The 27,479-nt window shown below is 34.6% G+C and overlaps 1 protein-coding gene and 1 pseudogene across 1 annotated transcript in view; both read right to left on the reverse strand.

The window, feature by feature from the left end:
• The window catches only part of PTEN (phosphatase and tensin homolog), a gene marked incomplete at its 5' end in the record, with an annotated part of 91,129 nt that extends 65,483 nt beyond the window's left edge, over positions 1–25,646 (reverse strand). Inside the window, 2 exons of the mRNA XM_010971256.2 lie at positions 950–1,034; positions 24,863–25,646. Of these exons, the coding sequence (XP_010969558.2) occupies positions 950–1,034; positions 24,863–25,646 (869 nt within the window). The remainder of the gene's footprint in view (positions 1–949; positions 1,035–24,862) is intronic.
• LOC141579133 (PTEN upstream open reading frame MP31-like) lies at positions 25,636–27,051 on the reverse strand (annotated as a pseudogene).
• Between the last annotated feature and the right edge of the window lie 428 nt (positions 27,052–27,479).

Below are 27,479 nucleotides of genomic sequence, written 5' to 3' on the forward strand. Positions count from 1 at the left end.
TTCTCATAACCATCAAATATTTAAATTGAAAGTCTCCAAGAAAGGTATTTCTAAAACAGAGTACAGGGAATAACCCAAAATTTTAACTTTTAAAAGCCAATTATGAAATACTGTGCTGTACACCAGAAATTGACACATTATAAACTGACTACACTTCAATAAAATAAAAAAAAAAAAATGAAAGCTAAAACAAACAAAAAATTAAAGTTCCTACTGGTATTTTATTACAGTTCATTTATTTATATGTATATATTGTTTGCTTTGAAATCAGAAAAGATACTAAGACTATTTACATAGCAGACACAAACTCCCTCTCTCATAAAATATATCATATACTCATGTCATAAATGTATTTAAAAGTATTTAAATGGGCCTTGAGAGCTAGTGCTCTGAACTGAATGATAATTACATTTAGAAAATCATGCAGAATTATAAAGCAGACAGTTAGGCTTTGGTATGCCCAGCAATGCCTTTCTAGATCCCTTGTACCAAATACTTCTTCAGGCACTTGGTACACTTATGCCCCACTATAAACTGCTCTATGTAAAATTACATGGTATCAGTTGTCTAGACTTTAGGATACATTAAGTGAATAAATTCACTCAAGGATTTTAAGGCCAATACCCAATTGTGAAACAAAAGACAAAAATTATAGTGTAAAGGAATCCAGACATTAACCTGGTGAGGGGCATTTTATGGAGTCCATGAAATCATATCACATATACCTGATTATATAAAAAGTCAGTTCTTATCACATAAGTTGTATCCCACTGAGGTCCAGTAGGTACATGAAGCAAAAAAAGGCAATTTTGTGGATCACCAACATAATAAAAATAAAGTTTACATCACAAAGTACATCTTTTTCTGTAGTTTAGAAATCTTTTCTAAATGAAAATACAACATGAATATAGTACATCAATATTTGAAACAGAAAATCAAGAGTTCTTACCTTACTACATCATCAATATTGTTCCTGTATACGCCTTCAAGTCTTTCTGCAGGAAACCCCATAGCAATAATATTTGGATAAATATCTGAGCACTTTAGTCAAGGAAATATCTGAAATGTGCAACAATGCCAATTACATGTACACATTTTAAAACATTTTAAACATTAGCTGATTATAAAAAGAAAGCCTTCTCCACTATAGCTATGCTAACAAAAGATTGTCAAATATATTTATTTATAAACCATCATGTGTAACTAAGAAATACAAGTAAATATATGAACCCCCAAAAAATCCTCAAAACAATTATATGACAAAATAATTTTCAAATCCTTTCACTCAGTACATTTAAAATGCACCTAAGGTAAAAGATAACTTCCATATTTACAATACTAAAGTATCAGGACAAAAACCAAAAATTAAAATCAAAACAACATGCTACACAACTTCTCATTTTTCATGGCTGTAAAAGGTACCATGGTATAAAGAAAAGTAGATACAATTAAAAGTTAGGAAATCAGATTTAGGAACTGGCCACGCCTCTAACCAGTTGTATAAATTGGACAAGTTAACCTTTTCGGACTTCAATTTTCTATTCTTCATGATGGTTACATTGAGAAAACCACTTGCCCTTGGCATTTTTGATTTGATACTACTGAAGTAATATAGAAACTTATTCTCATTTCCAAACAAGGTTATCAATATTTAGCTTGCCCATTCTATTCACTTATTCACTACAGCTGCATAAAAACAAACTTCTACACTCAAGAAGAATCAAACTATTAAAAAGCACCAATAATCTACATTTCTATGCATTCTGTCCATCATACCAGCTCTTATTTCTTTAACTCCATCAATCCTCTCTAATCTCACAATTTTCTGACATGGACCTTTCAAACCAGCCAAGTTAATCTGCCTTAAGCCACTCTTCAAGACCATCCCTAACGTTCCCTACCCACCTACTTCTGGACCCATTCATCTTCCAAATACAATTCAAAATTCACCAAATCCAGTGCACTTTTATAGATCTTTTTCTTTATTTCTGCTGCATTTACATTACTGAATTGATTTCAATATTATTTTCAATTCAAAAATAATTATTACATTACTGAAAGCTTTCATTTTTATATATTTTAAGAAAATATTGTATGTGTACTGTATTTCTATCTTTAAGAACACTATGTACTGCAGTATACTACATTTTGTATAAAAGAAATAGTATTTTATAAAAGAAATAATATTTACACATATATTTGCTTGAATTTGAACCCTCCAACACACATACACATATACAACTGACAACTGAGAAATAAAAATCGTTGCTAGAGAAGGGGAAGAGAAAGGGAGATGCATACATTGAAAACTGAGATACAAATAAACCTGATTAAATTATCAAATTGGTAACCAAAGAAAGGATTTATTTCAAGAGTTATTTGGACAATGTAATTTTACTGTATTCCTTGGCAGAGAGTATTCGAAGAATTTTAAACTTCTGATTGTTTTTAGTAATACCAGTATTGATATCGTTAAACTTTTTTTCCTTATATTACAGGAAAAAGCAATGAAGTTATGTTAATGATTTGAAGATTCATGATTATTACTGTAAGAGAAAAGAGACATCATTATAAAATCAAGAAATCATGTAATAACTAAAAATATTAATATGAACTCATGTTTGTAAAAGTATCTATTTTCTAAGTCTTTTCAAAGAAATGGCCTAAAAGCAGGTCACTTTAGCAGTAGTAAACACTCCAAGAACCCTGACTTCATCTCTAATATCATAATGCACTAAAATGTATCAACTTTTTGGAAAAACAGTTGATGTCAGGTCTGCAGAAGGGATGGTACAAAGTAAGCCTGGGACATCCTTCTGTGCCAGAGAGCAAGGAAGGAATACAGAGATTAGCGGTCTATATCAAAAAGGCATAGGAGCTAGTATGAAGGACATCCCAATGACAAGTTGTGACTATCTTGAGCATCAAAGAAAAAAATGTAAATGGTAGTAAATTAAAGCAGCCATAATAAAATGAAGTCTATAAAGTCCCTAAGTCTATAAAGATATTCAGAAGAGAACAAAAACAAGTTAGAAGAAAACAAAAAATGCTTCTCATTTATCACCTTTAATAAAAGTGGCTATTAGAATAGTTCCTTACTTTGAAGATTGGTAAAGAGGGAGATTAAGTATCCCACTTTTCTTGCAGGAACTGTATTTCAGGGCAACAAAATAGCCCAATTTTATATGGTAAATTCAACAGAAAGCATCAGTTAATAAACATAAAGAGATAGCATTAGAAAAAAATCAAACTTTGCAAGCCCTAATAAAATCATTGATTCAGGCAAAGATCAACAAATGGTGCTAAACTAATAGATGAGTGGATAATAAGGAACTAACTGAACTTTTTTACAGAGCCAAAGTAACACCACACAATATAGTTTCTAATGTAAGGAGACAAATATAATTGAATAATGGGCAGAAAAGACTGCCATCACCCAATTTCAGGGGTCAATCTTAGTATCATCAAGAAAATTAAGAGATCATATAACTTTCGATATGATGCAACACAAAGGACATAGCATCATCTATGATAGTCAAATTATCTACAACCTGAGAATCCACCAAGTATTTATTTATAAATTTTAATTTACAGACACTATATGATAGAACAAGCTAAATGACATTATGAGCATAAACTGGACAAATTCAAAAGGTCTATAGGATATGATCCAGTCTCTTTCAAATTATCTTTTTAAAAAGTCAAATATCATTTTAAAAGGTGAGGAGGGGGAGGGATGGGTAGCTATCTTTGATTTAAAAGACTTAAGGGTTCTAACAGCCAAGTTCATAGATATACTCCTGCTCTGGATACTGTTTCAGACAAACTACCCATATAGGACATTTCTGAGCCAACTAGAGAAATTTTAGTATGATCTGAGGATTGGATGAAATGAAAATTTACTGAAAAAGTAGGCATTATTGACTTTAAAAAAGGCTTCAAAAGAGAAGGTACAGTGTGATACCATTTTGATAAAAGAAAATACACAAAGTATATCTCTATACTTAAGTAAATCAAAATATGTAGACAAAAAGACTACAAACCAAAGTACTAAAATAGTATCTAGTTGTTAGAAATATACATATATATTTCTCATTTTTGCTTGTTTTGAGGTTTCTTTTTCTGGTACAATGCACCTGGTACTGTTTCTATAACAGGCTTTAAAAGTTATGTTTTTTTTATAATTATCTCCAAGTCTATTTACTGTCTTGAGAAAATAGTCTTGCTCTATATAACTTACAATCAGCTCTGTATGTAGTTTTTTTAAATGCTGAATTTCTACCCTCCCCAAAAAATATAATAATAAAAATACCAAAGACTTAAATAGCATTTACTATGAGCCAGGAACAATTTTTGTCACTTTAAGAATATACGTTCACCCTCAACCTCAAAGGTGAATTTTCTACTTCTATTATATAACCTTCTACTATAAAGACTCCAAAAGAAAACCATTAGGATTTAATATCACAAATATTAGCTGTTATCTATTATTCTCATACAAGAAAGGAGCCCCACCTAAAACCATAGCTCTTACTCAGTCATCAAAATATTTTAGGGTATTGTATCCACTCATTAAAAAAAAAAAAAGCAGAAGCGAATGGAGGCTCAAATCAAGCCTATAGTAGTATAGTTCCTGAAAGTGAACAATCTTTACTTTTTAATTCTGTCTTGTGGAGTACAAACATTAGAAAATGGGAAATAACCGTCAGAAAAAAATGAGGCAGCAGTAAGGAACCTAAAGCAGTAGAAGCTACCACCAATCCAGAATTCCTACCTAAAAAGCTATAAATACACATTAGTCAAAAATATAAAATGAAATAATGCCAAATTTTTCTAAGCAATGCAATAGAGAAATATTTTTATTAAAAAATATTTATTATTACTAACAAACTTACCTAACCTAACCATTACTTTCAATGAGAATGCTAGTAAGATTCTAGCCTTACAGAAAAGAAGTATAAAGCCCCTTGAAATGCAATCATTTTAACAAGGACTAAACTCAAATCTACCCTTGTACCATGAATGCTAATAAAGATTGCAAAGGACTTGGCTAACTTACTTAAGAAAATTACTTGTCAATAACTGTACATAAATGAGAAGCTTATATACTCATTAAAGTAAACTAAGAGGAACCCCTTCTTTATTAATTATCCAAACACATATTGAACATTCAAACACATACTGAACATTGTGCAAGGGGCTTTGAGAATATAAGGCTAAGTAAGCAAAGACTACCACACTCTAGGAGTTCCCATTTATCAGGGAAGATAGACAAAAGACCTACATTGTGCCAAAGGTCCCATTATACATAAAATCAAGATAGTTTAAGAGCTAGAGAAAGAGGGATTAATTCTGTAGGGGCAGAGATACAGCTTCACAAAGTAGGTAATATGTTAGATAATTCTTAAGAAGTCAGTAAGACATCAGTAGATGGAAGAAGAAACAAGAGCAAAATACACATTTCAAACAGAAAGTAGAGCAGAGACATGGAAAAACACAAAATATTCGAAAAAGTGAGCAGTCCAGGACAGGTCGCATACACAACTTAATGGAGAAGGCGGCAGGACTGACAGATTAAGACTAGTTTTAAGGATGCTGTGGCAAGGGAGTTCAACTCAATCAGACAGATAAGGAGTCAAAGGCCAGGAACAACATGGGAGTTTCTTGCAGCACAATCCATGGCCCTGCAATCTCTTACAGAGCAACAATCCAATTCTTCCTTTAAATAGAATTTAGGAATTCAGCCTTCTTAAGGTTTCATTTTCCTCGGACTCTCATCTTCCTTATTCACACAGTTTGGGATTTTACCCAAGACACTGGCATCCATCGTAAGACAGAAAAATAGGGAACATGTGCAAGACAGTATACCAAATACATTCTTCTCATTTAATCCTAACAATTCTACAAAGTAATATTACCACTACATAGATGACAAGACTGACAGTCAAAAATATTTGGTAATTTGCCCAAGGTCCCAATGCCAATATGTAGTTAGTTATGATTCAAACCTACTATATACATAACTCCAACACCCAAGCTTTTTATACCTTTCTGCTTCACAAGAGATTAAGATTTTCTGTATTTACAAATTAACAATAAAAATATAAAATTTTCAAAGGAAGCAGATTCAAATGAAAGTAATTTACTAACCAAATGTTAAAACTAAAAACTTCTAAAAGACAATACAAAATCTACTGGCATTTCCAAAACTGATGTTAGCAACTAATGAGTGCTCAATTTTGAGGCAAATATTTCCTTGTCAAGAATTATGTCAATAAACAAAATCTTTCTAATATATGACTTTATTGCTTCCCAATATGTTAAAAAGTTTATGACATACTTTTTTAGACAATTTAAACCAAACAGGAATAAATGAGGGAGAACAGACTTAACCTGCACTTACTGGATATTACTTTTGAGTAAGAAGTAGAGTGGCCTAATTAAAGTACCTATCATACTGGATTGTTTTAAGGATTAAATGATTTAATATACGAACAACACCTAGAACATAGTGATGCTTGTCTATCAACTGAACAAATAGTACAGCCCTAGATTCTAAGAGCCCACCATAACTATCTGGTTCTTTTTCAATGACAATGACTTATTGAATAACCTGACCCTTCTAAAGAACACCAAAGCCCAACAGAAATTTTAACTCTTTAAAATCTTTACTGTATCAATTTGCCCTTTACAGATTTACCTTAAGAATATACATAAAATATAACTCCAAAAGGAAAAAAAAAGCCTTCTCTCCCCAATATCAGTTGCTACTGCACATGAATAAAAGAGAGGTAAGAAATGCATACATAGTACTTTCTATCTTGCCTAGGTTGGATGGCTACCATAGTTACAGAAGAGCTGAGATATACTGGACAGCTTTCCTTCATTCCCCAATCTTTAGGCAAACATGTTCAATTTGTTTTGTTTTAACTGAAGTATAATCTACACACAATTAAATACATAAATCTTAGTGACTGGTTTATGAGTTTTGATAATTACATACAGCATATCCCATCTGAACAGTTTTGACTGAAGTGCTATAACAATCCCTCCTCACACCACAGGATACTGTCCCAAAGTTAAAAAATTAACAAATTATAATTAAGTTCTAAGTCTGTCCACACAGAATATATAAATAGCTCATACAACTTAATAACAAAAAAAACAAACCACCCAACCCAAAAACGGGCAGAAGACCTAAACAACCAATTCTCCAATGAAGACATATGAACAGCTAACAGGCACATGAAAAAATGTTCAATATCACTAGTTATCAGAGAAATGCAATTCAAAACTACAATGAGTTATCATCTCACTCCAGTCAGAATGGCCATCATTCAAAAGTCCACAAACGATAATGCTGGAGAGAGTGTAGGAAAAGGGAACCCTCCTACACTGTTGGTGGGAATGTAGTTTGGTGCACACATTATGGGAAACAGTATGGACATTCCTCAAAAAACTAAAAATAGACTTACCATATGATCCAGCAATCCCACTCCTGGGCATATATCCAGAGGGAACTTTAATTCAAAAAGATACATGCACCCCAATGTTCACAGCAACACTATATACAATAGCAAGACATGGAAGCAGCCTAAATGTCCATCAACAGATGACTGGAGAAATAAGCTGTGATAGATTTATACAATGGAATACTACTCAGCCATTAAAAAGAACAAAATAATGCCATCTGCAGCAACATGGATGGGCCTGGAGATCATTATTTTAAGTCAAGTAAGCCAGAAAGAGAAAGAAAAATATCATATGATTATCACTCGTATGTGGAATCCTAAAAAAAAAGAAAGAAAGAAAAAGAGTATGCTAATGGCCTCCTCTACAAAACAGAAACAGACTCACAGACATAGTAAACAATCATGGTTACTGGGGGAAAGAGGGTGGGAAGAGACAAATCTGGAAGTTCGAGATTTGCAAATGTTAATCACTATATATAAAAACAGATAAAAAACAAATTTCTTCAGTATAGCAGAGGGAACCACATTCAGTATCTCGTAATAACCTTTAATGAAAAAGAATACAAAAATGAATATATGTGTGTGTGTGTGTGTATATATATATATATATATATATATATATATATATATATATATATATATATATATGCATGACCAGGACATTATGCTGTACACCAGAAATGGACACACTGTGACTGTACTTCAATTTAAAATTTTTTAATTTAAAAAATGAAGTCTGTCCATAGAAGTTGATTCAATCCATAATATAACTGACCTACTATAAAATAATATGGCTACTATATGAGCTAAATACATTTCTATTGGCTGTTCTAAGAACCCAATCATAACTTAAAACACTAAAAATGTTCCACGTTACCTCTAATTAACAAAACATCTTTTAGAAAACACATTTTGAGTTGAGATCTCATGAGTCTATTTTATCTCAGAATTTTATTTGAGCCTAAATTAATGGGGTTTGCACTATAAATTTACCTAGAATATTCAAATAGATGGTAATAACCAAAAATTGCTCCCTAAGCCCTATTTTTAACAATGTGTTCCTGACATGTAGACAGAATCTTATTTCAAGTATGATTACTAAAAGTAAAGAAGTTCTGAAAAGTTCCTTTGTAGTACCTAGTGTAGTATATAGATATGCTTATCCCTTAACAACTTATAAAGTACAGTGCTAGTACACAAACCAACAACCACTTCTTTTCCTGCCATAATTATTTTAAGGAAAATTATTTCCACAGATCCCATATAAGCTATTTTTAGAATTCTACTTAACTGAAAGCTCTGGTAACAATATGAAGCTACAACATATGGAACATGACAGGTCAAATAAAAAGCGACACAAATTAAGAAAGGTAGCGCTCAAAAAGTATCAAAAGCAAATCTGAAGTTGCCTGACTCACAAGAGGAACACCTAGCTAAACCAGCAGCAGGAGTAAAGGAATAAAGTCAGACTAACAAGAGGAAGACAACAAGAATCAAAAGCAGGTTAGCAAAAAACCAGGACTTCACCATTTAATTTTATTTTCCAGGAATTTCTGGAGCTTTTCCCCTGCTTTGTGTCAGTGCTTTCAACCAACAGACACTTAAGGCTCAGGTAAGAAAAGAAATTCAGTCATTGATTTATAAGCTACATCAGCTTTACATTTCTTTCAACAAATTTTAAGACGGTTAGATTTAACAAATACTTTCCAAGACTGTCACAGTTATATCCATATTATCAACTTTTCTAATCAAATTATACTTTATACCAGCCATGCTAACAGACTTCTTTGACATTCCCATTTAATAAAGATTCCCTATTTCTTACTAGATTTTATTTTTCTCTATTAAGTGTGTTAAATGTTTGAATCTCATTTCTAAACTGAAGATTCATACTGGGAGTAAGATTCAAATTCCTTGAATTTTCCAATTGATAATTGTTCATTACTTAAGAACATTTGCCCTAATATATGTCATATAATCATCCCTGGACAGATCAAATTAATGTAGCTTAAAATTTTATTTCCTGAAGTGAAAAGAGTGCACAGGTACAAAAGCGTGAACTACAGAAATATTCAGAGGAAGAATCCTCAAAAAGATGGGAGTTTTAAGAATAAAGAAGAAACGTCCAGGAACAACACAGGACACTGGAACATTTAAATATTCACTAGGTACCAGACCCTGCGCTAAGCACTTAATGTATATTGTCTTTTAAGACAGAAGACCAGAATTTCATTCTCAGCTTTGCAACTTAAAAGCCTATGACTTCAGGTTAAGTTACTCAATCTCTGGGTCTCAAATATTTTTGTTTCATTTTTCTGTAAAATAATGATAACACCTGCTGTAACTTCTTCACTGGTTGTTTCAAAGATCAAATGGGGTATCTGGAAATATCTTTAAATCTATAAAACTGCAAAGGGGTCTGTAACATGAATTAGAAATGTCCTGTTACTTACTTTCAGTTTAAATTAAAATGTCATTACAAGGCAACTCAATAGTGTTTTCATAAACAAATTATAAAAGAAAAAATTCTAATATATTAACTTAAAATCACTTCAGCATAAATTTTACATTCCTTTTTAACAATTTTTGATTATCTGCTAGCAGTACCAAACCTGAAAGGAAAACTGACTGCAAAATAACTTAAGAACGCTACTTAAGTTTTCTACTTCTCCAATCTGAACCTCACAACTTTATGTTTTAAATTATTCCAACTTGAACTGACTAAAAAGTTTACACATATTTTTACTTTGAAATACAAGTTTAGATCTCACTTTCTAAGTGAAAACAACACATTCTTCAAAGGTGATGTCAAGAATTGCTAGTAATTCTACTTAGAAGCAATACTATAAATTGGTTCATCTGGCAAGAAATCTGCAATCTGTAATACAGAGCTATGAAACTGTTGTAGCTTTTATTCCAGCAATACCACTCTAACAATATACTATAACAAGCCACTGGGGGGAAAAAAACTCGAAGTAAACTACACAAAGATATTTACACCAAACAGTACTGTTTAGCAAACCATGATGAAATATTACCTACAAACCTTTTTAAATAAGTAACTATTGACAGATAAAAATCAATTTGAGAATAGTATGAAAACACTGATTACAAGTATCTAATTATGTGCATATATATGTACATTAACAAACAGGAAAGATAATTTCCAGTGACAAATATTTGAAATAGAAGTAACTTTTTTTCTACTGAATTGTTTAAATTTAAGAATCATCCTGAAAACATTTCAAGGCAGATCTATTGAGATTAAATTCAGTTAAAAAATAATTTTAAAAGAATAATCAAGGCACTCTGAGCTTTATATATTTAAATTTAAGCAAATGAGAATCACAGGAAAACACCTTATCAAGTCACTGATGATGCTAGCAATACTCTAAAATCCAAAGCACAATTTTTAGTGTGTTAGCTGAGGATTAGCACCCCCAACTAAATCAGTTTTTCTCCAGAATAGTTGTAAATTATGAAATAATATATCCACAACAGTTCAAGCCTACATCTGTGAACCTCTAAAAATTTAAGTTGCCCAACTAACTGGTTTTAACGAGTATACCAAACAATTACCTTCTTCCTAGGACTCTGGATGAATACGATAAGACTGATTTCCTGTTTCAGAACTCTGCTGCTGTTAAAATATATACACAAACACATCCCTCTCTACAGTTTGGCTCCCAGTTAAGATTGACTCCCAATGACAAATGAAACAAAATATGGCTGTAACTTACATAACAACTTTCAAAAAGATTATCAGTTCAACAAAATACACTGGACATACTTGTCAACATTATATTCTTGAACTAAGTTAAATGCTAACTTTAATTTTCTACTCACAAAATCTTAATAAAGCATATGAAGGATTATAAAAGTTACAATTATATTGATCCATCATTACTCTAAAGTATGTAGGAGAAAAAAAAAGCACATAAGGGAATGTCTTTTATGTTCTAATCTTTATATTCAATGTTAGATCTGTAAATTATTTCTGTAATATCATTCTATTATAAAAGCCATGCTTTTTGCATTTATTTTACTAGAAGTGACTACCCAAAACACTAGTTTCAGCTATTCTACATTTATGCAAAAAGATAAAACTATTAACATTTACAGAAAGAAGACATTCAAAGAGTTAGGTACAGAAAATGCCAAGGGATTTGTCAGTATTTTGACAACAAAGGCCTAGTAATATTTAGTGGCAATTCACTCAGTATCAACAAACTGCATTCTGGGGGAAAAAAAGATTCCAAGATTTCTAACTGTATTGATCCTTTTGATGCAATCATGAACAAATTTCCTAACATTCAAAAACTACCACACACACAAGGTACTAAGGAAACAAAGTTCTAATACAAATAGGTCTCCAGCAAGGGTTTTTTTCCTGTTAATTCAAGCAAAATAGCAAAAAATTTTAAATTTACTTCTAACAATCAAATTCACCTTTCAAAGAAAGTCCTGTCAATTTGAACCATTTTAAATGAGAAAAGCTCCAAACAAGTGTGTGCTAACTGCTTCATTTTATATTTGGCTTTAATATTATAAAATTAAGTCTCTTTATCCCATATCTTAGCCAAAAAATTATTTGTAAATTACTTGCTTTTTTTTTCCAATTGGCAAAAAATAGTCTTGCCTAAGTGCGGTATTTTAATCTGGATTAGAACAAAATGAACTAGTCTCTGTCATGGAAAAACAAACCCAATATGAACTAGAAATACATGTAATTTTAAATATGAAGGCACACATATTGGCATTCATTACTCTATTGGTAAAAACCATATTACTAATTTTATGTTAACTACTTTGTTCTAATATTGTAAAGTATGATTCATATTCCCATTGATGGTATTTTAATCATTATATCAATTTATAATTGTTGAATAAGTGTAGTACCCAAAAGATCTGAAATTATATATACTAAAATACAAGTCAAAATTCTTAAGATTTAATGATATGCAACTTTAAAATATACTAAAAGATATGAAAGTAAGTCTACATTGCCTGGTTTGAACAGATAACACTGTTCATTTTTGACAGCATGTTCTTGAAGGGATACCATCTTAGAATGAATCCAATTATTGCAACTGGGAGTTAAAAAGCACAATTACTGATCATGTTCAAAGAAGAACATAACCAAAAATCTTGGAAAATAAACTGAAATGTAAATGAAAAAAACTAATTTAGAGGTCAACTTTTTCAACCAGAAAATAAACTTTTAAAAACATAAAGTTTAACATACAGAAAGACAAAAATACCAATAGCTGGATGGGAAGGACAGAAATGAAAAGAAGGGAAAGAAGCTCTTAACACCTCACACCCTTTAAATACTATTAAGTAAACAAAACAGGTAAAGAGTTTTAGTATTTAGATAAAAATCTCACCCACATATGCACTTCACTGTGTGTCTATCCAAAAAGGTCCCAAAAGGCATGATTCTTTTCATGGCCTACAACTTAGGCCTGAACAAATTCTATAAACTGATGCTAGTAAAACAATCTACTTTCATCAGACATTAATTTGAAATTGGCAAGATGTTTCTTACATAAAAAATAGAAACCCCAGACACAAAGTTGGATTTGAGAACATAAATGCAAAATCACATCTAAACTGAAATATTATATCTGATCATATTAATCACTTAGCATGGTAACAAACTTCTCAATAAAAAACAAGGTCAATGTAATAAATAAAACAAAGATTAAAATTAGTCAGATCCTATTAAGTCCAATATGCAGTTTTAAGACTTCAGTGGAACTTGGCAAGACCAAGTTCTTGGGGGTGAAGAGAAATTAAGTTATAGAAACAACTTCTGTGGTGATTTAAAATACAACAGCAAAATTTTAAGGGAAACTCATTTACTAGCATACAGATAAACTAAGTTATAGGAGGAGAAAATGGAGAACTTGAACAATATTTAAAGCAAATATTTAAGGAATATTTATTAAATCAGATCCCTGATTAAGTTCTGTAATAATGAATTCCTATATATCAACTGTTAGGAAACTTACAGTTTAAAAATACCAAAATCTTGTATAACTTAAAATGTCAAGTTAAAACATGATGTTTCAACTTAAATATCCAAACAATCTTGTAAAAGTAAATGACTAAAAGCCAGACTTTCATTACATAATCTTTAGTTCTCAACCAGTATCTTAGTATTTTAGCAGAAAAGTAACACTGGTATTATCATTAAGTTTTATTCTTGCAAAAGCTTAAAATTTGAAATTAGCCTTTAAAACTTATAGTTAATAGATGACTCCAAAAACAGAAGTGTCAAAACTACTTATATCAGATCATCTTAACTTTTTCCTATATTTGTGTAACAGATGGCAAGCCTTACTTCTTGGACACTACACAATAATTACAATCTGTGTGACCTTTTCAGTATTAAAAATAATCTAAACAGCCTTAATAACCAGCACCTTAGCATATTTTACACTATTACATATAACCTTGATCACACTGGACAGAACCTAGATATGTAAAGTTGTTTACTTCCAGTGTACTAAGTTATTTATTTTATATAGTATTCCTACAACTAGTCTATGAAAACTATTGATATTAGATTGCCTCTTGAGTTTAAAAAAAAATACACACACTTACAAACAAAACATTTTGGCCTTCACTATGTTTTCATTGACATCCAAGAAGGTATATACCACACCTAGATCAAAATTTCCGTGTTTAAGAATTTAAACAATTTTATCTCATTTGGGAAAATGTTACTGTAACAAATAATTTTGTTTAAAAGAGAGAGAGTTTGTTTCTTCCTCAGTATTTTTGTTCTAACTACATGAATTAATAAATTCATTGAGAATTATCATTTAGCTAATAAGGTTAAAATTATTTCCATGTTTGAGTAACTGATACTTAAAAATAAAATCTGACATCAACAAATGCAATTTTTTACCACAAAAATTAATATTGATTATAAATGCAAATGCAGAGCAAACTTTCATCCATTACTATCACCAATTACTATCACCAAGGCAACTATGCAAATATAAGCTGTATCATTCAAAATATGCTCCAGGGAACAGTAACATCATGACAAGTCATATCCCTTCTGATTAAAGACAGGAAAGCAACAAGGTTATAACAACCTCAGAATAAAATGATGTGAGAGTTTATCCAAATTATTTCTATATCCACTTTAATTTCAACACAATACAATTAATATTCCTACAACAGAAAGAGGAATTTTGACAGATCGAAAGTGCTTAGATGAATTTTATTTTGCCTTACTTTTAAATAATTAAAATATGCTTAAAATTTTAAATATGCAATAGCTGTTCGGTAAGTAAATAAGGGAGGGGGAAAAGCTTTAAGACTCCAATACTTCAGCTATTCTTCAATGTAACAGATTATAACTTTGGGAATCAAGATCATGAAAACCTTTCCTAATATTTATTATTTTTTTGTAGGTTATTTTGGGGGGGAGGGAGGTAATGAGGTTTATTTATATATTTACTTTTTTAGAGGCAGTACTGGGGATTGAACCCAGGATCCTAGGCATGCTAAAGTGCTCTACCACTTGGGCTATACCCTCCCTTCAAAACCTTTCCTAATATTCAGATCATCTTAAACCCACTCTAAAAAAAAAAAAAAATCAGAAAATAGCAGAAAAAATATTAGCCAAATATTGGAAACATGTTTAATGTATAACTACAGAGAAATAATTAAATATTTCTGACGACTTCACCATTTAAAATAATTAAGGCAATTATGAGGTGCTTGGGAAACTGTTAAAACACACCTTCAAACTCACTAGGATGAATTATATTTTAAAATAGATGCATAGAAACAAAAAACTAGAAGCTAATATGGAAACGTGAAATTTCAGAGAAGACAATGAGTAACTTTATAAAATTTCTTTAATTAGTCATGTTTTTATAAAAGAAATTGTTTAAGCACAGTAAAGCAAATGGACTTTTTATTCATATACTGAAATAAACATTGTTTATTCAGTTAAATTACAGCAATAAATGCTGTTTCTTTTTCTTAATGTGAAGCTACCATATGATTAGCAATCCTGGTTTTAAAGTATTTATCAGCATTTCTGACTGTCTCCTGTAATTCCACAAAGAAACATTAACAGTCAAAACTTAAATTTCATAAGAATTTTTAAAATAGGCCTTGACATTTTATTCTGCCTGTGCAAAGTGAGAGGCAAATTGTAAAATCAAGCCAACAGAAAAAAATAATAGAAAACAATCTATTCCTAGAACACTTTCATAATTATGTTTGTCTCCAAAACAAAACAAATTTCAGAATTCACTAAGCTACTCCATTGGCATCTTCTCATCTTTGGACCAATCTAAAGCTCCATCCCAAGTTCTTCTAAAAGCTTCATACATTAATGCAAGTTTTAATGTAGATAAATAAAGCACTGTAATTCAACAGGTTGACACAGCAAATTTAGGGTCTAGAAAAGAATGCATCAACCTTAGAATAGGCCGTGTTTTCTTCATCTGGAAAGATATGAGAAGTTTATAATAACTTGTCAGAAATTTGCCCTTTTATATCAGCAGATTTAACTTCACCACATCTGATTATAACAAAAACACCTTTAGAATAAAAAAGGAAGATTACAGAACGCATTAAACAGCACAAATATTCTGTGAGCAAAGTATCTGCTAACTATGTAATTAAAGGCAGCAAGCTAAAGGTTACTTTAAAAACTACTGGCAATATAAAAATGAAAAAACAAGTTTTCTTTTAATATAGCACATCCAACCTGTTAAAGAAGTTCTATGTAACACCCTTCTGAATGCCTCATACAGTGCACTACACTTACACGTTTTTTGAAAACATCATCAGCCTTTTCTGACAGATGCTCAAAGCAACACATTCACAAGCAGCCAAGTAACACGTGAGCCTTCTTCAAATAAACCTTTTTTTGTTACTAGGGATATCTTTTGTGGACAAAGTTCTTATCATTACAAGTACTGGCCTAACAGTAGTCAAAAAACATAGATGTTCATAGCCTAACTCTATCATTTATTAGCAATTTTACCTTCTTAAATACCACAATCTAAGAATACAAGTACTGACTTTTATCAAACATTATACCTATTATGTACCAGATACTTTATACCTCTAAACCAGAGTTTCTCAACCTCAGCAGTATCAGCAATTTAGGTCAATTATTTTGGTGGGTGAGGCTGTCCTGTGCACTGTAGGATGTTTAGCAGCATCCCTGGCCTCTATCCACTGCATGTCAACAGCATCCCTCCCCTTTTGACCCCCTAGGATGTGACCACCAAAAATGTCTCCAGACAATGCCAAATACCCAGACAAGGCAGAAGGGGATCACCTCTAGTTGGTAACCAATATTCTGAAAATATCTAACTCATACTGCTAACAAACCTAAAAAGTCACCCGACAAGGGTTTTTACCACTGTGTTAGAGATGTGGAAACTAGGGTTCACTAAGGTTAAGTAGTTTATCTTTTATTACATAACTGGTAAGTAGCTGAGCAAGGATTTAAACTAGACTTTAAATCTAGCTGACTCCCAAATCTATGCTCCTTCTCCTCCACTCTGCTGCCTTTCTAAACTCATCGCCTTGTCCACAGAAAAACAGGATAACATTTGCCATGCTGAGCTATTCAAGGTTTACAGGTCAAATGACATAATGCATGTGTAAATTCTATTAAGGTAAGGAGATAACAGTGGTTTACAAAGTGTGATCCCCAGACTACCATCCTCAGCACCACCTGGGAACTTGTTAGAAATACACATTCTCAGGCCCCAATCCAGATCTAATGAATCAGAAACTGTGGGGGTGGGGCAAGTAATCTGATTTAAGAAGCCCTGCAGGTTATTTGGATGTCATCTAAAGTTTGAGAGCCACTAATAGAACATAATGGGAAAAATACTGCAAGAGGTGCCTAAAAACCCTGCATCTTTCTTTGGACTCAATCTTCTGGTAGCTTTTAACAAGTTACTACTTCTATTGGAGCTACAATTCCTATACTACAAAAAAATGAGGAAAGTAACACTTGATCCATCTCTCAGGTTGCTTCTAGTTTTCTTAGCAAAATCTAACAAGCTAATGATTAAGAAAAGGCTTTGTTAACATATATATATATGTATATATATATATAAAAATATGTATAAATATATACTAAACAAATATTCAACACTCTTAGGGTATACACCAGCTAATTCTATTACAATAAAAAACCTGACTTAAGTCCTCATTTTTTCATATTTTTTATTTCATAAATGAATAAGTAAAAATGTTAAATAAATTTTACAACATGGCTAAGTTATGCCTGGCAAAGCAGTTTTCACATTACGAAAGAAAAAAGAGCCCAGGCATTCCATTCTAACTCTAACAGACCCTGAGTAAAGTAATTCATAAAGACACACTTAAAAAATAAAACCTAAAAATTAAGCTTAGGAACATTCCCCAAACTTCATTTTAAACGTATAAAAAAGATTTCAATTCTATTAATCTCCAGTAAGTTTAGACTAATTAGAACACTCAAAAAGAAGAGTCTCACTAAATTCATGAGAGCAAAAGAATTTTAAATGGAAAAAAAAAACTGCATACATTTTAAAGCAAGAAGTTGTTTGCAACTCTGAACATGTATGCTATATTTATAAATCACTTTAAGAATACATCTGACTTAAAGAATACCTGATTCAAATTACAACACATTTCATAATACCTTAAATAATTATATCCTCTTTAAAAGATCAAAAATATTAAACATATAAAATTAGCAGAATGCATGCCTGCAATTACTACCAAATAAAATTACTACTAATTTTATTTTAGCCTGAAAATCTACAAAAATCAAGGGAAATAAAACTGAAAACTATTCTGAACGGCTTTAATAACACTAAATCAACTCTAAACTTTGGGTAGTGATATAAAGCAAAATAAAGGTGTATGTAGCATTAGAGAGAAAGAGCAAGAGAAAGTAACAGAATTTCAGACAACTCAATTTTCCTAGAAGATGTCAAAATGCACAGTTCAATTCTACAACTTAGACTTGGACCAAAAACACAGCTAGCTTCTACAAAACATAGAAAAATACATAAAAATAAATCATCAGAGAGTCACATATATAATTACAGCACGATTCATTCTGCAGTGTAAAACAAATAAGCAAAAAAAACTCACTAGAGATCAAGTGCTTCACAACTGAGTGTACTATGACACAGCTGGGAGACCAGCACAGGCAAGAAAAAAAAGATTAATCCCTATGCACATGCAATGGCCTTTACAAGGCAGGTCTCAAGCTTATTCCATCCTTCCCCATAGTTGGTAAGAAATAAATGAAGAAAGCAATCCTCTGGCTCTTTCTTCCCATTACTAGGGCCTAAAATTATATTGAGAATCTTCATCAAATGTGAAAATGGGACACAATAATACAAAGGTTTAACCTAAATCGAAATTCCTGTATTAATTTGTAGCCAGATTATATTAAGTGTAAATTATATTGTAATAAATGTAATCTGGCATTCAAAATTGTATGACTCTTCCAAGAATCTGACCTTAAAAGGAAACGCAGAGATACTTTTATTGATAGATGGTTTAAATAACTGTTGTATCATATATCAAGCGTTCTTTCATTTGAGATAGAAATTACTCTTTGTGAATAAAAACAATGTTTTAGTTGACATATATTTAACACTGAAGAAAATTTATTACAATAAATTTTTATTTTAAAACTTCTACTTCATTATGCATGAACAGAGAAAGCTTTCATCCTTCCTTAGTATTCCAAAGCAAATATTAGCATGATTAACTTTTCTTTGGTCAATAGTATGAGCGGGCAGAGTTTTAAATTATTTGCAATGAAACGGCAAAATCACAGACATGTTAAACTCAGGGCTCCTAAAGGAATACCCCTATTTTAAAAAATACTCATAGCTTGAATTAATTAAAATAACGAACATATCCAAAACTGAGGAAATTCAGGTGCAATAACTGCTCCTCCCATAAATGAAAACATAATTTCTCATACATGGGTAATCTGAAATTATAATTTTTAAGAGCAGCAGTTACAATTTAAGTATTTACCATGTGGCAGGTGCTATGCTAAGTGAATTATTTATATTATTTCATTTATTCTTCAAAATAAACTTCATGTGGGTGGGTACCATTATCCTCATTTCACTGATAAAATAGACTGAGAAAAGTTAAGTACCCACTCAAAGTCATCCAGCCACTACCTGACAGAGCCAGGATACCAACACAGGGAAGCTGGTTCCAGAGCCTACACTGCCACCCTAAAATCTAAAATGAAACAATGTACACACAATGTGTGGATAAAACTAATACCCAATATTTTAATGTAATTTAAACAGATTAAGCTGTATTTGAAAATTATAAAACAACAGCCACAAAGTGATCTCTTCTTCAAAGAAAACAGGAAGAAAGTTCATTTTTTAGAACTATTACTATAGTTTGCTAATTTTGTATTTATTTACTTACATATCCATAGAGTATTCAAACACTTATAAGTTAGATTCACTGTCCATACTTGAAGTGATGACTATTGATAATTGAATGTATAACCATTTAAAATATAATACATAACCAGTCTTCTTCTCTACAATATGTACAGGTTAAGAATATTCTTTTGTTGGAAGGTGTAGCCACAGTATTCAAATCTGTCAATATTCTCAACACTACCAGTAAGTGTGTATGTAATATTCTGAAGATTTCTCCCTATTTCTTAGTACAAACTATTGCAAAAAAAGGAGAATCTGCCTTAAGCTATATTGAACTAAATTAAAAATTCCCATCCAAAATTAACTCACCCCTAAATTATGTCTATTCTTACATTAATATTTTTCTAACCACCTTTTTTCATTCCAATGCAAATTATTTTAAAAGAACCAAGTTGCTAATACCTTTTCCATAACCAGTAAAAAAAAGTTCAAAATATTAGAGGATAGGTGAAAAGTCAAATCCAATATACTAATTTCCCTTTCCTGACAAACGAAAGTATTTTACATTAGTAAGTGCATATACATATTTGATATTTAGAAAGAGAAGCACAGACCAACACCTGGCAAAGACCACATGTGGCAGTAATATGGCCTACTTAAAACAATTAAGGACATCAGTTTGCTCAGCAAATCCTTACCAACTAAGAGTTGTTCAGTCTAACATTACTGGTATTTCTGATAGCAACTGTGTTAATTTTAAAACTAGACAGAAAGCAATTGTGAAACAGAATATTTAATATTGTAAAACTGAGTATTTAACTGAAATCAGTTCTGACCCCAGTCTCACAAGGTGATACAAATGCCTGAAGTCATTATCCTTAGAATAAATCCTAACACCTTTTCTTAATGAAATCGAGCCACAAAAGAATTCTCCAATACTGGCTTGACTTAAAATCAAGTTTATCTAATACAAAAAGAGAGAGGAGCATAGGTAAGAGTGAGGGTTTTATGAAATAGAAATAAAACTTAAGAACTAATGGCCTCTACAGAAGAAAAATATACCAAAGAAATTTCTTATACTATCATTAATAACATATTTTCTGGAAGCTAAATCCTTAGAGTACAGGCAAGTTCTAACATCTCACTCAAGTAAGTGAAAAACTGTCATATGCATGCAAACTTCTAAATTTCTCTTTACAAACTCCAATTTCACATACAATATTAATATACAAACATTTCCTATACTGCTGTCTCACTAATAATACTGAGGTAAAAATTTTAAAATAGAATGCTTACTAAGGGTGAATTAATGATAAAACTTTGTGAATTGATTTTCCCATAATAAATACTCTTACATTAAAAGTCACTGAAGTGATTACTTCTTAAGTGGCTTAAAAGTTGTTAAAAAGTATTAAGCTATTGCCAAACGAACAAACAGCAAATGGACCAAATCTCAAATGAGATAATTTGAAAATCAGTACTGAAGACTTCCAAAATGTAAGGAATTTTTTAACATTAAGAGGTTTGCATATTCTTTGTGGTTAATAAGAAAAAGCAGATACTATACTGTTCTACACAAAAATTAAAATATCACCAGCTACCTTTCTCATCTTGTTAAAATAAAATTCTTAAAGGTAATATACATAAATGTATCTTTCTCTACTATCATTCTTTCTAAAACTAAATTTAAGGTGTTTATATCTCCCCATATTTCACTGTTTATTCATCTAGTCTTTATTATATTATAAACAATGTAAATCTACATTGATAACTGTACTAATGTGTAAACTTATAATGAACAGCAATAAAATTTCCTTTTCCTATATTGAGTCATATAAACCGTAAATTCCTCTCAGATGCGCTTTATTCTTGAATAAGCTTTATGAAAATGAAGTTTGTAAATTATCATATAGCAATTAGGTGGCTCAGAAACGTTCAGTAAAGAAATACAACTTAGCAGATATAATACAGTGTAAAATAAAAATTGTGACTAGAATCTTTGATTTAAAAAAAACTCACAATATGGTCATTTCAGTAATCACTAATCTTAAAAGATAATACAGCCAAACTACAAGTCACTGTACTCTCTACAAATTAAAAACATTCCCTATGAAGGTTAATATTTGAAAAGACGCAAACTTATCAAACAAGAAAAATACAACAGAAGCCTAAAGTTTCCATGAAATCTAAAGACAATGAATTTTTTTAGTCCCATGTTCAGTACTACTTTTCAGACTAACATTAAGGCTAAAACCCAACCAACAAATTTTTGTTGGAATAATTCAGTTTTACAAAAAAATAAGTTGATAATGGTCCTCAATCTTCCTCTGAGAAATCACTTCATTATTAATCTTTATCAGATAAAAACACTCCCAATCACTACTTTCATAAAGGAATTTAACTTCAAAAAAGCTAGCTGCTGAAACAGATATTGCAACCTGCTGAAGACAAATCCTTCAATAGCCATTTTAATTTTCCCCCCATAATAAAAACAAAACACTAAAGTGAAACCAAGCAAACCAAACTGTTTTGGTATATCAAAATTATTGGAAGTGCAACTATCAAAAAAACAAGCTCTTTACTGACTTTCCTTAGTGATTTTTTTCATATCAACATTTGGCTCAATAAAACCACAACTCTAGAAATTAAGTGTTATTAGTCATTTGATGCAATATATGATACTGCTTTCTATGCATACCATAGCTAAAAGTACAATTGTACAGAAAGTTTAAAGTCTCATAAATTTCATACACAGAGGTACACATATTCTGAAATCAAAGGAGAAATGGCCAATCAGCTCATGGCTCACATATAAGAATCTGACAGAATGTTAATCTTACAACTCTGAAAATTTTAAATCAAATGGGTAAAGCAAAAATAGGATAAACATACTTTGAATATTAAAAGCAGTATGTCTACCAAACTGCATTCTAGAGATTTTTTTGAATGGGGGCTTATTTTAAAAAGTTAAATAAACAGTTAATTAATTTGTTCCTATATATCTAGATGACAGTCAATTCACACCAATAGTAAACTACTTTTGAAATAAGTTACAAATCAGAAGAGTTTTTCTGTAATTAATTATCTTCTGGGCAAGCGAGTCAAGTTCAGCCTCAATACGGTTTTACAATTAATGCAGACTCCAAAATTTCCAAATAGTCTTTTAAAATATTATTTTTTAACTTAATAGAAAACTGTTACGCTTTGTGTGTTGTAAAGCTACTTCATCAGTAATTTTTATCTTCATTTCAAAACAAAAACTTGGGCAAAATTAGCTGTGCACTTATGTGCAGCCACATAATCCAAAGGAATAAAACTTCTTAAGATATAAAACATTTTCTTCAAAAAAAAAATCTTTCCCACAGTTTTTACCTGGACATATAGACACTTTAGTGTCACTCTATCTTTAGGCAAAATATTCATTGACACTTGCTAACAAACCATTTTTATTAAGAATACTCTATTAGTATTCATACAATTACATAGTTTTAACTAAGTATTGGCTACCCCTACAATTCACATCATCGAATTTTTGGTCTTAATAGAAGCCTCAATAAAATGCTTCAGTCACCTCAGACCAGTAAACTTAATCCTGCTTTTCATGCTTTATACACTGGCCTACCAGTAATGCTCAATTCCTATACTTTCCATTCTGCAAAAAAAGGAGGGCTCTATTCCCATCCTTGATCAAAACCAGTTTATTACATCTGAAACTGCAAAGATTAATGCCTTTTGATAACCACTATCTTTTGAAGTACAAAGGCCTAACTTTTATACAACCAAAACTATACACGGCTGAAATTCTTGGGTTTCTGTCTTATTCAACAAGCTGACTCAGTAAATTTAACATACCATATGAAAAAAGCAAATACACCTACAATCTGAAGCTGGAGTAATCCATTCTTGCCAGCATTTCTGGTTATTAACTGGTAAATTACACTTGGCATTCTAAATAAGTCAGGGTAAAATTAACGGATACCCAAAGGTTTCAGAAGACCTGAAACCTAAATAAGGTGAGTAGCAATTCTAGTGTAATACTTAAATTTCAAGTGAAACTTAAGTTAAATCTCTGCGATCACCATTGGCTACACACAATACCCTTGAACCTACAAAACATTATCTGGGATCAAAACCTACTCAAACTCCATTCTGTTACGTGTGACAAGAGCACTGAATATAAAACGCTACTAAACTGTAAATTTCATGCCCTATCCCACATCACTTCAACACGAGCGAGAAAAAAGGCAAATTTAACAAAGATCTAATAAGAGTACTTTATAAGCTATATCATGGCACTACTGATTTCAAACTACAAAACTTCTTAATGCAGTTCAAAGTTGTAATTAACTTAGTTTAAACACACAAACCTACTTTTGCCTTCAAATGAGCACCATATATGCTGAAATGATTCTGCCTCTAAAGTTATGCAAATCAGTTCGCAACTCATATTTTTAAAAAATCCATCAATGCAACCCAGGAAACTAAAAACAATCACTGCAAGATTCTGATGCAATATGCGTACGTGCAACACTAATTTTCATTTTAATCTGATCTATACCCTTGATCTAAGGCCTAAAGCCAAGATTTAATCGAAATATGCTCAACCTCAAAGCATCTACTTTTCTGTTCATTTAGTAGACCGGATTACCGAGCTCACTAATCCACTGACAGTGTACTGTATTCTGCTAACGGACAATAGCCCTTAGGAAGAGACCCCATAGACAGACTAAGAAACCAAACCCATCGGTGCCTTGACACTTGGAATCAGGCACGAGTTTCGTCTAGCCGAACACACCCTAGGTTCAATGCACCCAAAAGAGGCACCAAATATGCATGATCTAGAAATTCGACCAGGATTAAATTAACATTTAGTCACCCAAACTATGGAAATTTTTCGCCACCGTCTACTCCCACGTTAGAAGAGAGAGTGACAGAAAGGCAAAGAGGAGCAGCAGCCACAGAAATGGATACAGGTCAAGTCTAAGTCGAATCCATCCTCTTGATATCTCCTTTTGTTTCTGCTAACGATCTCTTTGATGATGGCTGTCATGTCTGGGAGCCTGTGGCTGAAGAAAAAGGAGGAGAGAGATGGCAGAAGCTGCTGGTGGCGGGGCTTCTTCTGCAGGATGGAAATGGCTCTGGACTTGGCGGTAGCTGATGCCCCTCGCTCTGTTGCCGCTTGGCTCTGGACCGCAGCCGGGTAATGGCTGCTGCGGCGGCTGCTGGATGGTTGCAGCGACTGGGCCTGCTTCTCCTCAGCAGCCAGAGGTCTGGCAGCGGCGGCAGAGGAATGGGGAGAAGACGAATAATCCTCGGAACGGCTGCCTCCTCCGGCGGCCTCCGGAGCCCGGGCCAGGGGGGGTGCGGCGGCGGCGGAGGGGAGGTTTAACACCGGCCCGGGTCCCTGGATGTGCCGCCGCCGCCGCCGCCGTGTTGGAGGCAGTAGAAGGGGAGAGACCAACTCTCCGGCGTTCCCAGCCCTGGAAATGGTGACAGGCGGCTCCGACCCCCTCCCCGGAGCTGCAGCCGCCGCGGCCGCCGCCGCCGCTTCTCCCCCCCGCTCCAGGAGCGGGAGGTGCCGCCGCCGCGCCTCAGCCGGCTCCCGCCCGAGCCCACGGCTTCCACCTTCCCTTTCAGGAGAAGCCGAGGAAGAGGCTGCACGGTTAGAAAAGAAGACGAAGAGGAGGCGAGAAACGCCGCCGCTGCCGCCGCCGCCGGCCGGCCGGCTCCCCGAGGGCACTGCCCCCGCGGCTGCTCACAGGCGCTGAGAGGGGCTCTGGGCCGCGGCCGCCGCCGTCTCTCATCTCCCTCGCCTGAGCCCGGCCTCGCCTCACAGCGGCTCAACTCTCAAACTTCCATCATGGCTGCAGCTTCCGAGAGGAGAGAACTGAGCGCAGCCGCGTCCCGGCGTCCGAACGCGTATCCTGCCGCAGTGCACAAAGAGTCCCGCCACATCACCGCCCGCCGGCCTGCCCGCCCCCTCCGCCGCCGCGCCGGGAGCCCGGGCGCCTGGGGAGCCCGAGGGGAGGCGGGAGGCGGATCGGACCGCGCCGGGGGAGGGCAGGGCAGGGAGGGGGCAGAAGCGGCGGCTCCGGGTGGGAGAGCCGAGTCCCCAACCTGCAGGCGCCACTGAGCATGCCCAGTGTGACTGCCCAGGGCTCGCTCGGGCTTGTTTCGAGGCGTCCGCCTGTAGCTGCACTTGCCGCGGCTGCTTCTGCAGCAACGGATGGTGAGGGGGACAAGTTGAGCCACGGCCTGTGCCCAGAAAGCCACCCAGAAGCTGGGTAGGCTGCTGCGAGCGGGGCAGGGGGAGTGAAGGTGAAGGCTGAGGAGGGTTCATTAAACAGTGTCACGGACACTGAGTCTGAGATTACCTGTGCAGAGGTGGAAAAGACCAGGTGATTGCGCTGGTCAGTGTGCAGGGAAACGCAGGGACGGTACCTGCAGCGAGGACACCCCTCCCCCTACCTCCGCCCCCAGATTTCTCCGGCACGGCCTGCAGCCTCCATCTCCTTTTGCACCGCTGTTTGATCACAGTCGTTCGCAGGGATTTGACTGCAGCAGCCTTTGCCGAGAAATCCCTCCTCTAACCCGTGTCCTCAAGGTGTCAGTCTCAGTACAAAGAACAACCCCCTATTGTGTCTCCAGTGCATATCACCTCATCCGGCTCCCTTTCACCGCCCCACCTCCCGCTTCCCCGGCAACTCGGTTCATTGGCCCTAAAAATGAAAGCTTAGAGCGCGGTGAGTGTGAGCACATCGCCCCTGGATTTCTAGCTCCCAAACGACAACTGTCTAGGTGGACTGAAAGCGGACTCCTGAGAATGGGATGCACCCTGAAGCCCCCTGCATTGCTCCTTGGAGAGTCGAGCATCTCTCCCCTTAGGGTTCCAGTTAGGTTCACCGCGTCGAACTCAAGCACGATCCTTAGAAGCTCCTCGCCCCGCCCCTTTTGGATCGCTGTGAAAACCTGGCTGGGTGGATCGCCCTGGGGCCAGAATCCGCGCTCCCCCAGCCAGGCGATGCACGCTCGCGTCCGGGGTTGCTGGCCCGGAGTGTGAGAGGTACGGGACCGTAGGAAGCTGCAGCCCCTGCGAGTGGGCGGAGCCGAGGAGCCCTAGGAGGGTTCAAAAAGAGGTGGAGGGATACACGGGCCACAGTCGGAACTACTTTCAGGAGGAGGTCACGTGTGTTCCTAGTTGGGGAACTTTCCAAATTCCCACTCCCATTTGAGAGCTTAAGAGGCAAGTGCTTCGCTTCCTTTGCCCGGGGTGCTCCTGCCTTGTACGGGCAGCGAGACCCCAGAGCCTCGCGGGTCTCAGCAGAAAAACAGGCTCAGACGAGCCTCCGGCCGGAGCGCTGTCGGGGCTGGCGTCTAAGGAGCTGGTTACACAAGCACTCACGTCCAGGCACATGCCCCCTCCTCCCCTCACCTTGGCTACCGCCGCCGCTGATTCTTGCAGATCTCAGAGCGAGAGTTCCCAAGCTGGTCGCACCCTTCGCCTGCTACCCACACAGAGCAAGCTAAAGGGCCGAGACCTGAGAATCCGAGCTCTGGATCGGCTAGCACTGTGCCTTCCCAAACGTGG

The sequence above is a fragment of the Camelus bactrianus genome, chromosome 11, assembly GCF_048773025.1.
Source record: "Camelus bactrianus isolate YW-2024 breed Bactrian camel chromosome 11, ASM4877302v1, whole genome shotgun sequence".
In the NCBI taxonomy this organism is placed as follows: Eukaryota; Metazoa; Chordata; class Mammalia; order Artiodactyla; family Camelidae; genus Camelus; species Camelus bactrianus.